A 14712-nucleotide genomic window follows, 5' to 3' on the forward strand; every position below is an offset into this window, starting at 1 on the left:
GTCAGGAAAACTCATAAGCAAAAAGGGTTTTTTGAGGAAGTTCATAAGGATTGGTTTCACTGACCCCTTTGCTTCCGTTAGACTCACAGAATCACCCTTCTCTGAAGAAAGTTGCCCTCACTGGAAATTGGGCTCAAGATTTGGAGAGACCTACTGCAGCCTGTGTGTATGGCTTTGGGCATTTCACATACTCAGCTGGATGGTGGGAGGCAGTTATCAACAAGGGGGACAGAGGCTTTTGCTTCTCAAGACACTGCCTGGATTATTCCACGAATCCCCAGCCATCCAGGAGACTTTTATAATTCTGCATAAAATGGACACAGCAGATGTTCCTGTATTCACTGCGGGAGGTGTTGAGTGGCAAATGAACAAACAAACGGGGAGGGAGGGAGCCACCCAAATCTCCATTCCTAGGGGCTTAGAGGAATCCTTTTTCTCCTTCCTCCATGTGAAAATATAAACAGTTGTCACTTTTTGACTTATAAAGATTCACAGTCTTTTCCTTTTGTTTACTTTGATGACCTTTGAAATAAGCTGCAACCCAAAGACTCAGAAAAAATTTTTTCCATCTTCATTTTTCATAAAGAGGAGTCTCTGTTACCACAGTGTGCTGGAAGCCAGCAGACTCCTGAGGCTGGCTCTCACCCAAGCCCAGCTTGCAAGGCCTTCTGCCCCAAAGCCCCTCACTGGGCAGCTAGCTCAGAGTAATGTGCATTAGCAGCCTGAGAGCATGCTGAAGGCCCGTTTTCTATGGGTCAGCTCTTTTTATAAGGCAAATTTGACAGCTGCTCTAAAATCTGGGAAATGCAAATTAATATAATAACTTTGTATTTCCTTCCCCTGCCGGGAAGCCAGCCCTGGAGATAGGACTGCCGCTCTCAGGTATTCTGTTGCCCCCCAAGCTCTACCCCCCGCTCCCCCACCCCCTGTGGCCAGCCTTCTCTACCCTCAGTGGGTCTCTCCTTTGAGCTGCTCTGCACCCACACTGGGCACAGATCTGAAGTCCGAGGAGAGCAGGAGCAGCCTTGGGAAAGTCCTAACGTCTTCTCTTTCATGCTTTGAAAAGTTCCTTTTCTTTGATTTCTATCTCTTGGTGAGAAATGCCACCCAGCCACCTGCGCTAGTAACGTAGCGTGTGAATTTTCATCCTGAGTATGGAGTTGAGGGATACATGATAAAAAGAGTATAGTTTAGCTTATATTGTTTCTGACTCCAAAAATAATGCATTCTTCCTTTGTGGTCCTAGGACAGTCCTGTATCTTCGTTGTGGTGGTAGTTGCATGGGGTGAAACTGCCCCCCCCCCACACCCACACGTATGAATACATGTCAAAACTGGCAGACACTGAGTCAGGTGTGCGGTCTCGTTAATAGCAGTGCCAATGTCCATGTTCTGGCTTTGAGACGGTACTACAGTCATGTAAGATGTCACAGTTGGGGGAAGCTGAGTGAAAGGCACGCCAGCTCTACCATTTTTGCAATTGTTATGAGGCTCTAATTACTTCAAAATTAAAAGTCAAAAAGAAGTAATGCATTCTTACTGTAAAACATTCTAAATTCCAGAAATATGTGATATCGAATATAAAAATTCTACCCCCACTGTTAACAATTTGGCATCAATAAAAATAGGATCATGCTATTTTTGCAGCTTGCTTTTTCACTTATCACTACGTCTTGGAGGTAATTTCGTGTCAGTCCAAATAAATTTATAACTTATTTTTAATGCCTCTGTAGCTTGAGCATATATGATGGGATACTTGAAGTAATACCCCATATTTTTTTTCAACTGGTCCTGTACTGGCTGTTTCGCAATTTTCCTGTTCCGGTCAGTGCTGCTGAGGGTCATCATTGGGCATCTCTATCTTTGCCCATACCTCTACGTGTGTTTCTGTGAAATAAATTCCTAGAAGTGAGGAATGCAAGACTGAAGAAGTGCCTGTTTTCCACTTTGATAGCAACCGCCAGACTTCCAAGTTGCTGGTTTGTCCAACTCCGGGGATTACCATTTGTACAGAATACATCGTATGTGCAGCAAAATGGCCCTGCTGATTACCCCCCAAAAAGTCTGTGATGATTTATACTCCCGCCAGTGATGAAAGAGAGTGTCTGTTGTTTTACCCAGTAGTGAATTGGGTCCCACCCTTAAAAGAAACAAATTCAGTGCAAATCAATTTAAAAAAAAATACTGCTTTAATTGCACTTCCTTAACCATTAATGAAATTAAACATTTCTTCATGTGTGTATCGGCTATTTGTATTTCATCTGTGAATTGCTTGTTTATAGTCCTTGCTAAATATTTGCAGCTCCCGAAGTGTGTGCCAAAGCGCTGTGGGATATTTTAAATTTTTTAGAGAGGCACAATGACACTTGCCATCTGTGAGATACTGTTTGAACCGCTAGCTTGAAATAACTTGCAGTTACCAACATTAGCTCACACCGTACTCCTTTTGACGATGCCGTATGTCTTTGCAAAGTTGAGTATTTGGAAGTTGCTGTGGTAAAAAGCAAGTACCATGGGAAAATCAATGGGGAACAGGAATGAGGGTGGTGGAGGCTTGGGAAGTTCTGAAGTATCCAACAGGCACACACATCTCATTAGTAAATAACTGGGGTTACTAAAGAATGAAATCAAAATATTTTTTCTTTCGACTTATGTGTATTATTTTTTCGAGCAGTTTCTAAGTTGTTATGGCATAAATACTTACTAGGTTGTTTGGACCTGACTACTTAGTAAATGGAATGATTAGGTTATTTCTTTTGGCCTAGAGACACCATGAAAAAATTATTGAGGTGTAAGGGTGCTGTGAATGGAGAAAGCTTGTAATCCCCTGTCATATTTCATTCCATTACTTTCATTTTTGTTATCGATTTGCAAGAGGTTTGTTCCATAGAGGAATTAGCAAATGTTTTACCCCTTGTTTTTTACTTTTGAATATTCCTATTCATTTTTGCTATACAAAAGATTTCAGTTGTTATGTTGACATACTTATATATCTTTTTTTGTGTGTGGCTTTGTTTCCTTCTTAGAAAGCCCATTTTTACCTTAAGATTATAAAATATTTTCCTGTTTTCTTCTAGCGCTTTTTTAAAAATTTTTATTTTATTATGTTAATCACCATACGTTACATCATTAGTTTTTGATGTAGTGTTCCATGATTCATTGTTTGTGCATAACACCCAGTGCTCCATGCAGAATGTGCCCTCCTCAATACCCACCACCAGGCTAACCCATCCCCCCACCCCCCTCCCCTCTAGAACCCTCAGTTTGTTTCTCAGAGTCCATAGTCTCTCATGGTTCATCCCCCCCATCCGATTTCCCCCCCTTCATTTTTCCCCTTCTGCTATCTTCTTCTTCTTTTTTTTTTTTTAACATATAATGTAGTACTTGTTTCAGGGGCATAGGTCTGTGATTCATCAGTCTTACACAATTCACGGCGCTCACCATAGCACATACCCTCCCCAATGTCCATCAGCAGCCACCCCATCCCTCCCAACCCCCTCCACTCCAGCAACCTCAGTTTGTTTCCTGAGATTAAGAGTCTCTTATGGTTTGTCTCCCTCTCTGGTTTCATCTTGTTTCATTTTTTCCTCCCTTCCCCTATGCTCCTCTGTCTTGTTTCTTAAATTCCTCAAATCAGTGAGATCATAGGATACTTGTCTTTCTCTGATTGACTTATTTTGTTTAGCATAATACTCTCTAGTTCTATCCACGTCATTGCAAATGGCAAGAGTTCGTGGTTTTTGATGGTTGCATAATATTCCTGTGTGTGTGTGTGTGTGTGTGTGTATACACCACATCTTCTTTATCCATTCATCTGTTGATGGACATCTTGGTGCTTTCCATAGTTTGGCTGTTGTGGACATCACTGCTATAAACATTGGGGTGCATGTACCCCTTCGGATCACTACATTTGTATCTTCGGAGTAAGTACCCAGTAGTGGCAATTGCTGGGTCATAGGATAGCTCTATTTTCAACTTTTTGGGGAACCTCCATACTGTTTTCCAGAGCGGCTGCACCAGCTTGCATTCCCGCCAGCGTGTAGGAGGGTTCCCCTTTCTCCGCATCCTCGCCAACATCTGTCATTTCCTGACTTGTTAATTTTAGCCATTCTGACTGGTTTGAGGTGGTATCTCATCATTGAGGTTTTGATTTGAATTTCCTTGATGCTGAGTGATGTTGAGCACTTTTTCATGTGTCTGTTGGCCATTTGGATGTCTTCTTTGCAGAAATGTCTGTTCGTGTCTTCTGCCCATTTCTTGATTGGATTATTTGTTCTTTGGGTGTTGAGTTTGTTAATTTCTTTATAGATTTTGGATACTAGCCCTTTATCTGATATGTCGTTTGCAAATATCTTCTCCCATTCTGTCGGTTGTCTTTTGGTTTTGTTGACTGTTTCCTTTGCTGTGCAAAAGCTTTTTATCTTGATGAAGTCCCAATAGTTCATTTTTGCCCTTGCTTCCCTTGCCTTTGGCGATGTGTCTAGGAAGAAGTTGATGGGGCCGAGGTCGAAGAGGTTGCTGCCTGTGTTCTCCTCAATTCCTGTCTCACATTTCAGTCTTTCATTCATTTTTAGTCTATTTTTTGTGTGTGGTGTAAAGAAATGGTCCAGTGTTTTCTCCTAACACTTTTATAGTTTCTTTTTTTATGTAAAATAAATTTTACATCTAAAATTTATTTCAGTGCAAGGCTTGGGGTAGGGACCCAGCTGTATTACTTCCCTAAAACCTAGTTGGTTGTCTTAATACCTTTTGTTGAATAAGTCGGTCTCTTCACTACTGTTTAAATGTCACTTTTACCATCCTCTGAATTTCCAGCAAACTTATTTCTGGACTCTCGATTCTCTCCCTTACAGTACTTAGTGTTCCCTCTTGGATTTTATGCATTTTATTTATTTATGTACATAACTTACTTCCTGTACTAGATCATAAGCTTTTTACACATATTGAATCTCTGTGGCCTAGGGCTGTTCTCTTTTCTCTTTCCCTCCTTCTCTCCTAAAGCCTTTTTCTAAAACTTTTATTACGGAAAAATTTAAAAATACACAAATGTAGGCAGAATAATATAATGAATCTCATGTACCCATCACTCAGCTTCAACAGTTACTGATTTATAACTAATATTGTTTCATTTATTCCACCACCAGCTTCCTTCCTCCTGTATTGCTAAAGTTAACTGTCTAGACTGAACAAATTATCCGTGTTATTTTTCAGTAAGTTTTGGTACCTCAAAGAGATCCTTATTGATCTCAGTATTGTCTTTAAGGAAACTCAATAGTTGAAGATCCAGATAGATAGAAAAGATAAACTGGCAAGTATAATAAAGCTTCCCCTAAATAAGTTAAACTGGGATTTATTTTACGAATAAATAATTTGTAATTTAAAACATTTTATACATAGCTTTACAGAAATATATCTGTGTTCCAAAGTTAGGAACTCTTTGGTTAGAACAGATATTAACATCAGTGTTTAGTAAATTGTTTTTGTTTTTTTAAAGATTTTATTTTGGGGGTGCCTGGATGGCTCATTCGGTTAAGCATCTTTTTGGCTCAGATCATGATCCCAGAGTCCTGGGATCGAGCCCTATGTTGGGTTCCCTCCTCAGTAGGGAGTCTGCTTCTCCTTCTGCCTCTCCCCCAGCTTGTGCGCGCTCTCTCTCTCTCTGCCCCCCACTCTCTCTCTCAAATAAGCAAAATCTTAAAAAAAAAAAAAAAAAAAAAGATTTTATTTTTAAGTAATCTCTGCACCCAGTGTGGGGCTCAGACTCACAACCCTGAGATCAAGGGTCACATGCTCCACTGACTGAACCAGCCTGGTGCCCTAGTAAATTGTTAATTCTTCACATGCAAGCCTTTGTTGATATGTTGGGTTAACACTGAATACCTTTGACATCACTTTCTTTTTTTTTTTTTTTTTTAAAGATTTTATTTATTTATTTGACAGAAACAGAGACAGCAAGAGCAGGAACACAAGCAGGGGGAGTGGGAGAGGGAGAAGCAGGCCTCCCGCCGAGCAGGGAGCCCGATGCGGGACTCGATCCCGGGACTCCAGGATCATGACCTGAGCCGAAGGCAGTCGCTTAACCAGCTGAGCCACCCAGGCGCCCTTGACATCCCTTTCTAAACCTCGCTCTTACCCAGTAGCTTGGGGCCCTTGATGCTCCTTCTGCATGAGGGGACTCCTAACTGCATTGTAAAATTGGAGCACAAGGCCAGAGATGATCTAAGACAAACGGATGCTCACTGTCTCATTAATACTGTGTAGTTCTCCCAGCCCCTTTGCGTGGGGACCATGTAGAGAGGTCACCTTTAGCACCGTGGGTGCTGCTGTGAACATGGGTTCTGCCCCTGCCAGCCCTGGCTAGGAGGCATGGTACAGTTCCAAATCAATAAATACTCCATTCATGGAGCCCTCTCTCCACCAGACACAACTACACATCCTTGGGACCCCAGGGACTATAAAGAACAGGACATAGTCCTTGCCTTCAAAGAGCTATACTTCAGGAAAGGAAATTATAGATTGATAACCATGATGACAGGACTTAAAAAAAAATTTTTTTAAATCAAATGAAATGAGCTGTTGGGCACTGAGTAGGAAAAGAGTATGTGTCGGTGGCGGGGAGGGGGATGGCGGTTGATGAAAGAAGAGGAAGGTTTTATGGAGGAGGTGGTGTTAGCCGGGCCTTACAGTATGAATGGAATTTAAATAGGCAGAGTTGGAGAGGGTGGTGGCGGGAGAAATCGAGGGAACATCCTGGACAGAAAAACATTTATAAGTTGTCAGGAATGGGAAATTGTCCCATTTAGCCACAAAATAGATATGTGAAGTGGAGGAAGAAGGAAGTAAAAGCAGAAAGGTAGGTCAAGACTTCAGTGCCCAGCAAAGTCTTTAGGTGGCTGGGAGTCACTGAAGGATTTTGAACTTGGGAGTGATACAATCAGGGCTTTAAGGAAGTTTCTCTGCAGCCATGTGTAAAATAAGCTTTGGCGGCGGAGACCAGTGAGTTGTTTTCATCTTCTAGGCATAAGATCTTTGGTTCCTGAACTAGAACAAGGGGAGTGTTAATAGAAAGGAGGGAATGCATTGACACACAAAGTGACTTTTCAGGGCCCTACACACTTTGTGTTTGTGTACATTTTAGGCCTTAAAGAGATTCATGGGCCTATTTCCTGCGATTCTCTTTCCCAAGCCAGTGTCAGCTAGGAAGTAATTACACTTCATAATTAGCACCCTTTTCCTGGCAGCGACAACACAACACAGCCAAGTGTCACCTTTTGGGAACTTACCAAGACCTTCCTAAGGATGTGTTCTCAGCTGATTAACAGGTTGAGGTTTGGAGGAGTAACCACTTGAAATGCTTCCCCACCTGCCCTCTAGCATTGGTGGGTAACTGTGGGTGGCACATGCCCACCAAGCCCTTTCTTGTAGGGATGACCAGGTTGAGTAGCTGAAGTGTCCCAGGGTCATGCCTCCTGTCCACAGGGTTGTCGATAAAAAAAGAAAAATATGCTGAGCTCTCTGCACAGATGACCTAGGCAGCTGCATATACCCAATGAGGACCATTGCCTGCACTATAGAAGTCAGAGGCTAAGGGGGCTGCCCTGAAAAGCCTGTGGTCTGGTTGGGGATAAGATTAATGGGCCTGAAGCAGAAAACAATTAAATCCTAACCCTCACTGTAATGATTAGGAAGGATATATAAGTTAGAGAACTCTTCTGTCTCTCGCTTTCCCATCTCCTACCCCCCACACACACACTCACCCTGTACACACATACAAACGCAGTCTACCTTTTAAATCCTTTTTCCTGTATCTCTTTCTCCACATTTATATGATTAAGCATGTTTCTGTGAATTAGAAAGTTTAGATTCCTCTCTCAGTCATCCCCCTTCTCACACCCTCCCCTCCTTTCAGCCTGACTTAAAGCCATAAAATACTTCTGCCTGCCTGCCTTTCGTTCTGTTTGTATGAATTAAGTCGACAGGATAAATATTCACATTCCCAACTACAGGCTGAAACAATGTTTGCCTGTTCTGCCCAGTGAGTCGAGAGAAAAAGGGGGCCTGACATCACCCTATACTGTACATTCCCGGCATAGATCATTTATTTAAGTCCCTGAAAAAATACAGATGTTTTACCAGCCGAAATAAAATCCTGTGTAAACACTGGGCTTGGAAAAATGTGGCTCTGACTTAGCTGTGGGGGTTGGAGCAATGCAGAGAGAAGCCTAGGCAAAATGGCAGATACAGAAATTTTATACTCGGCTGAATGTGATAGGGGCAAAAGCGTTCTCCCAAAGTCTGCATGCTGCAAAAGAAGAAGAAGGGGATTTGTTTTTAAGAAAATACAGTTGCAAAAAGTGGATAGATTCCTTGATCTTCAGAGTTTGGGATTGTTAATGATTACGATACATGGAGCTCATTTGTATCTGACCTCTGAAATGGGCATCTTTTTTCTCTTTGGAGTTGTCCTTTTTCACGGCCTGCCTAACCTGGGCCTGTTATTGCTGGATCCTGCTGTTTCTGGAGCTCAGCTGCTGTTGATTTTATAAGGGGGAAAATTGCCTGGAAGCCATGCTTGGTGAAGAGGAAAACCCATCTCAGCGTTGCATTCCCAAACAGCCATATATCATCTTGATCTTGTCTAACATAGGTCACTATTTTCATCTAGCAGCATAAACCAGACATATTTTACTGGTGCAGTGCAAGTTTTTTCAGGGATCTGCCTCATGACTTTTTTTAGGCCTGTGGCATTTATTCAAAGAGCATTACATTTGCTCTTGTGGAGTCACTTTTAAGATTCAAAGCTGCCCAAATGGACCCCGTGCTTTACACAGATGCTTGGGGACTCCCCCGAGTCTCTGCGTTTAGAGTGGGGCTGGGCAAAGAGTAACTGCTTCCAGGTTCTCTAGACTTTCCTTCGGTCCTCCCGGAGATTCATCAGAGCTTGCATCTCAGGGGCAAGAACGCTGACCCACTCCCCACTGCTGCCCGGCCTCCCCTGCTGAGGGCATCTCCTAGCGGTCCCATTGCCTGCGATAGTCACGGGTGGTGCTGCTGGTGTGCACTTGACGGTTGGCATGTGCTTTCTTTCTGACCAGGTCACAACCATCTTAAGTCAGCAAAGCTTTCTGCTGCTTTTTTTTGCCAAAGACACCTCTGAGTCCACTCTAGTCTTTCTCTTAAGGGCCTGCAGAAGCTAGAGGCAACCCACTGCCCTGCTTCATCCCATGGTGGTCATTCATAGAGCTCCTTTTCACTCCCAAAAGAATTCTTGCTATGCAAGATAAATAACCCCTGACTAGAGCAATCATCACGCGGATGTTCCTAACCAAACTCCTGAGGTCCCCTTCCCTCATTCCCAAACCTGCATATCCCCCTGTGGTCCCTGTCTTGGACGATGGCTTTCCATCACCAGCTGCCTGAGTGAAAAGGCTCTTTTCTGACTTTAAACTCCATGTCTAAACGCCACGTTGCCAAATCCTGCTTCTTCAGCTTCTAAAATGTCTCTCAAGGGGACAGTTTTGGGGCTGTCACAAAATCAAAATTCTACCAGCACGGGCAGATGAGTGAATAAAGGGGAACTGTTAGAAACACACAGCCCTCCCTCTTGGTCCAATCCTTTGTTTCTAAAATTTGATAGAGATTTGGGTTCAGTAAATACTTCATTTTCCTCTTGATTCTCCAAAAGTTAAAAAAAAGGGGGGGGGGCAAGAAAGCAGTGATAAATGACGCTGACACTCCACCTTAGTCCCATGGTGAACCCACCCCCGCAGGTGCCTGTTGCCCCATAGGAGTGTGGGCCCGCGGTCCCCAGGTCTTCTGATTTTTCAAAAGAAGTTGGAAATCAGGATGATTTTGGTGTGAAATTTCCCAATTCGTAAGTGGCAGGTTGAAAAATACTGTGCAGGTCAAAGAAAACATCTGCAGCCGCTCTGGGCCCACCGCCATCCTTGGCTTTCAGCTTCTGGCTTTGACCCTGACCACCTGTAGTCTAGACTGATAGCAGTCTTGGTCATCCTGCCCCTTCTTATCCAGCCTCCACACTGTCTTGGCCTTTCCTTTCCACATTACAGATCTGATTATGTGTCCCTTACCACCCTGCACACACCCTGGCTGTGCTCTCGCCGCACACAGCTACTTGCTGTCCCCTGAGCAGTCCTCGTATTTTCTTTCCATTCATAGGATTTTTTAAGAACAATCACAGATTCACAGAAAAACTGCGCAGGTAGTACAGAGAGTTCCCATATATTCCTTTCTTCCCCAGTTTTCTCCTGTTATTAGTATCTTGCATTAGAGTGGCATGCTTGTTACAATTAATGAACCAGTATTGACACATCATTATTAACTAAAGTCCATAGTTTACATTAAGGTTTATTCTTTTTGTTGGCAATACTGTTATTTTAATACCCTTTAACATTTTTTTATAATTCAGTTTCTTCTCTGCTTGCATGGTCTTCCCCAGATTCTGACCAGATTTGTTTAAGGGTTAAATAGGAATATTACTTTTTTCTGCAAAGCCTTCTCTGAATGTTTATTTTTGGAATGGGGGCTAAAGGGAGGGGGCGGACAGAAAAAGGAAGAGAACTAACATTTTTATCAGGTGCCTAGTGGGTGCCAAGTACTATATATTCCTTTAAATCTCTCTATGGTCCTATAAGCCAGAGACTGTTATGTACTGTTTACCGTGAGGAAGCAGAGGTTAAATAAGTTGCCCCAAGCTCCATAGCTAGTAACTGGGTTTACACCCATATGCACCTGGCTCCCAAGCGTGCGCTCCTCCCGCAGGGCTGCATCCCCGCCACTGACCTGGCCTCTCCCCGCTGCAGAGAGGAGTGCGGTGCTGTTCAGCTGTGTCCCCACTCCTTACCTGGGGTTGCAGGAGCTCCCCAAACCCAAGGGCATGTGTCCTACAGGCAGAGTCAGTATAGGAAGAGGCACCACAAAGCGAAATCAATTCAGCACATGCTCGTTGCATTCCGGCTGTGTGCTGGGCTTGGTCAAGGGTGAGGTCAAGAATAAGAGGACAGTGATGGTGATGCTGCCATGCAGGTTCTAAATCGAGACTAGGCAGGGGCAGGGAAGCTGTGGATTTTCTGCTTATTCGTGACTAGAGTGTAAGCTGCGGGGAGCAGGCACTCCTGTGTTCTGTGCCACAGCTCCTGGGACAGTGCCTGGTAGTAATTCTTGTTTAGTAAGTATTTGTGGACTGAATATTGGAATCCTATTGCAAATCTGGGAGACCTAAAGTAACACTTCACTTCTTGGAGCTCTCCCATGCATTCCGTTGGTCGCGCAGCTTCAGTTTCTCTGTTTGGTTCGTGCAGTCCTGTATTACAGGCTGTTTGCAAATTATCCCAGGCTGGCCTAGACCACACTCCTAGCCCAGAGGTTCTCCTGGACCAGAACTTCCAGAGAAGGGGGAAAGGAGGAGGAACTGCCTTGTCCCCGCCGTCCTTTCCTAGCTGATGGACAAATGACCCTTCCTGGAAGCTGGCTGCCTGGTGCTCCTGGACCTGACCTTGGATTGTAGTTCCAGAGGCCTGGCCCCACCTCTGGACTTCACACCAAAGGATGGCCTCATTTTTCTTGGACAAATTAAAACAGACCCTCTAAATGTCATGGGAAGGTAGCCGTGTATTCAAATATAGTCATTAATTTTCTCAAAAAAGAAATGATCTCAAACACAGTCACTTGTTTCAGACATGGGCTTACAAAACTTTTCTTTCCTCCACCCCCACCCCCATCTTTTCCTCTTCCTCCCCTTCCCTGCCTGGTTTTCCCTTGACTTCTGTGACCCTGTCTTTCACTTCTCTCGCTCTGTCTCACCTCCATGTTCCTTTCCACCGTGGTTCTCATAAGTGTACCTCCCTCTGCAGTTGTCCCATGTAAATAGATCGCTCTCTGTTCCTGGTGAATAACCAGGATCACAATTGTTGTCTGGGTTGTGCCCAAGGTGACAGAATTGGTGGACCTGGAGGTTGATTTTCATAAACCAGAGCTACCAAGCGTTTCAAAAACAGCCTTGTTTTTGCCAAGTAAGGTGAGCAAATATAGGACTAAGTTTAAACATCCATCAGGAGTTATTTTTGAGGTGATTGCTTCTAAATGAGAGGCATTTGAAAATCTCACAGCTTTCTTTACAAGTAAATTCCACGCTCATGTATTTTGCTGGTGTCTGCTGATTAATTACGATCCTGTGACACCATGAAAAGCCCTGGTGGTTGGTTTTTTGCAGCTGTGGAGAGAAGTAAAGCAAGACCCAGTGACTTTGACAACTCTTTCAAGGTAGTGGGGATTCAAGCAGAGGGAGGTGTGTTTTTTCACTCTGGCAGTCACCACATAAGAACAGAAGCCCCAGCCAGACCCATTCCTCCAGACTTCACGACCTGCGGTGTGGGTCCCTGCGGGGGTGTGGTGAAGTAGTGATACTTGATCTGTTGCCTCTGAAATAACAGATCCATTATTAGAGAAAGCATTTTCAATCTCCACATCGGGACTTGTGTGCAGTCTCCTATACAATTACGTCTATTTAGACCCCCCAAAAAAATTAAATAAATAATAATAACAGTTACATATAATAATCACAATTTTTTTTTTTTTAATTCTCTAAACAGAGGTGCTCCGGGTATATTTGTTGTTGGTAACTGCAGATGTCTGACCCAGGAAAACTGCTAGCTCATTCCCGTTCAGGCTCTGATGATTCTGGATCTCTTTTATCTTGGCCTCCTGCTTTTTGTACTTACTCACTTCCCTATTTAACTCTCACTTAGGCTCCTCATCGGCAGGAGAGGAAGAGAGGAAAAAGTTGAATCTTGTCGCTTTGCAAGAGTCACCTGTAGCTCTGGCGAAGGATACAGTAGGGGAGGGAACCAAACTGATTATTAAAATGGACTTTCCAAGTTCTCAGTGTGTTTATGCGTACTAGCTTTGCTCCGCCCACCGTCTCCGCTTGATTGAGATGAGGAGACTGCAGGAGCTCTCTGCCATGCGTCCTCGTACTCCTTGGCGCCGGCTAAGGTCAGAGGATCTCATCTGTGCCTTAGTCCTCTCTCTCCACTGCAGGTTTATACTCCTCACAGAGTGTTGTTGGTGTCATCACAGAGTGTGAATCCACGACATGCTTGCATGAGCCGCGCACACGCGCGCGCGCACACGCACAGTCGTGTGTCTGCTGGATCTGTGGCCTTCGTTCTAAATAGAGGCAACTAGAGGATTTGTCTTTCTCTGCTCAATTCTCATACATCATGTCATGTCAGCGTGAGAATAGGTTGTGTCCGTTTTGCTGCTTTCCGCATGTCTCAGTGGGGAACTGCGAAAGGAAATCGAGATCGTTTACAAGCATCACTGTCCCGTGTTTGCAAAGGTAGGCATCATCGTGGCCTGCTGCTTTGGCCAAGATGGTTCTGATAAACCCAACACACAAACCAATTTGGACTCTGAGACTGCTGAGGTTTCCTCTGCAGTAAGACTTTGACTTGAAAAGGTACATTTTTTTTTTCATATGAGACTGCTCACCTAGAGCAAGATGTTTGCCTTTCTTTGCTAAAATCATTTTCTAGGCTGTTGTAACGAATAAGCTCTTGTATCAAATGAGTGTTCGGTCACTGAGTAGTCAGTCACCCTTGTTTGGAATTGCGCAGGGGACCCAGAGCAGAGGTAGGAATTAAGGGCACAGGTTTCTTGTCCCTTGCTGCGTCCTCCCCAAACCAGCTTGCTTCCTGCATGGAGACCAGAGCCACATTCTACAGGTGTCTGTTTTCTTTGAGGGGAATATTTTGAGGAAACCTAACAGGGAGGAACTGAACATTGAGGAAAAATATATTTTCACAGCAGGATATTGCTTTTTTCTCTTTTCTGGTTTAGGTTTTTCATTTGTTAGAAGCCTGCACAGACTCCAAATACAGACTGAATGCATACTTTCAGCAGCTGCTGGCTGACGTTGCTGTTTGTACCAGGGCCAAACTCTGGCTGGCCAAGAGGTATGTTAAAACCCCACATGAGCAAGGAGTTATCAGGGGTTAGGAATACATTGGAGAATGGCTGTTTCTAGTTGTGGGAGTTTTAAAAGTCATTGGCATGCATTTTCTAAACTTATTGGAGTATTTATCTTTTTAGAACTTCGGGTTGTGGTAAAGAAAGAAAAATATTTTCTTGACAATTTTTCTGAAACTGCTGTATGGCTGGGGGGCATGTAATATGGCTTTTTATCGGTCCACCAGCCAGCTTGTTTTTATTAATACCTGCCATGTGCCCAGCCCTGTGTCAGATGTGGTACAAACTCTTAGGTGCCACACGGCAATTAGAGATTGGGGTAAGACTTGAACAGGCACAGAGAGACTGGTAGGGTGTGAATAAGAAAAAGACATGCAAGTTGCCCCCTTTTTAAGTAGGCAGTAGAATAGCTTGAATAATGAAAGCACAGGAGGATGGATACATTTATTTTTTCATTCCGGCCATTGTTCATTTATTCTAGAATTTAGGACATTTGCTCTGTGAACTATGCTATGGAATAAAAAGAATCTCTCATTCAGTACACAGGGAGTCCTCTCTGTAACAATGTGTTCAAAATCCATGTTGCAGGTCTCTGATATTGGTAGGACAGTATACTGCAAGGGCCCCGCAGTCTGTCCTCTGTAAGTTCCAGCACAAGAGGTCCAGTAGAGGCCCACAGGCTACCACATTCCATGCCAGAGTATCTTGCGCTCGATTAGAAATC

At 43.7% G+C, this 14712-nt stretch overlaps 1 protein-coding gene across 8 annotated transcripts in view; it reads left to right on the plus strand.

The window, feature by feature from the left end:
* Positions 1–14712, plus strand: part of THADA (THADA armadillo repeat containing) — a 323874-nt gene that overhangs the window by 211507 nt on the left and 97655 nt on the right. For 7 of the 8 annotated variants that reach the window (XM_035001673.1, XM_035001675.1, XM_035001677.1 and 4 more), the window contains one exon: positions 13860–13975. In XM_035001673.1, coding sequence (XP_034857564.1) covers positions 13860–13975 — 116 coding nt within the window. Of the gene's footprint in view, positions 1–81; positions 1211–13859; positions 13976–14712 lie in introns of those variants that run through there. The other variant, XM_035001681.1, reaches the window with a different exon arrangement.

This window comes from Mirounga leonina, unplaced genomic scaffold, assembly GCF_011800145.1.
Source record: "Mirounga leonina isolate KUSES-001 unplaced genomic scaffold, KU_Mleo_1.0 Mir_125, whole genome shotgun sequence".
NCBI classification, from domain to species: Eukaryota; Metazoa; Chordata; class Mammalia; order Carnivora; family Phocidae; genus Mirounga; species Mirounga leonina.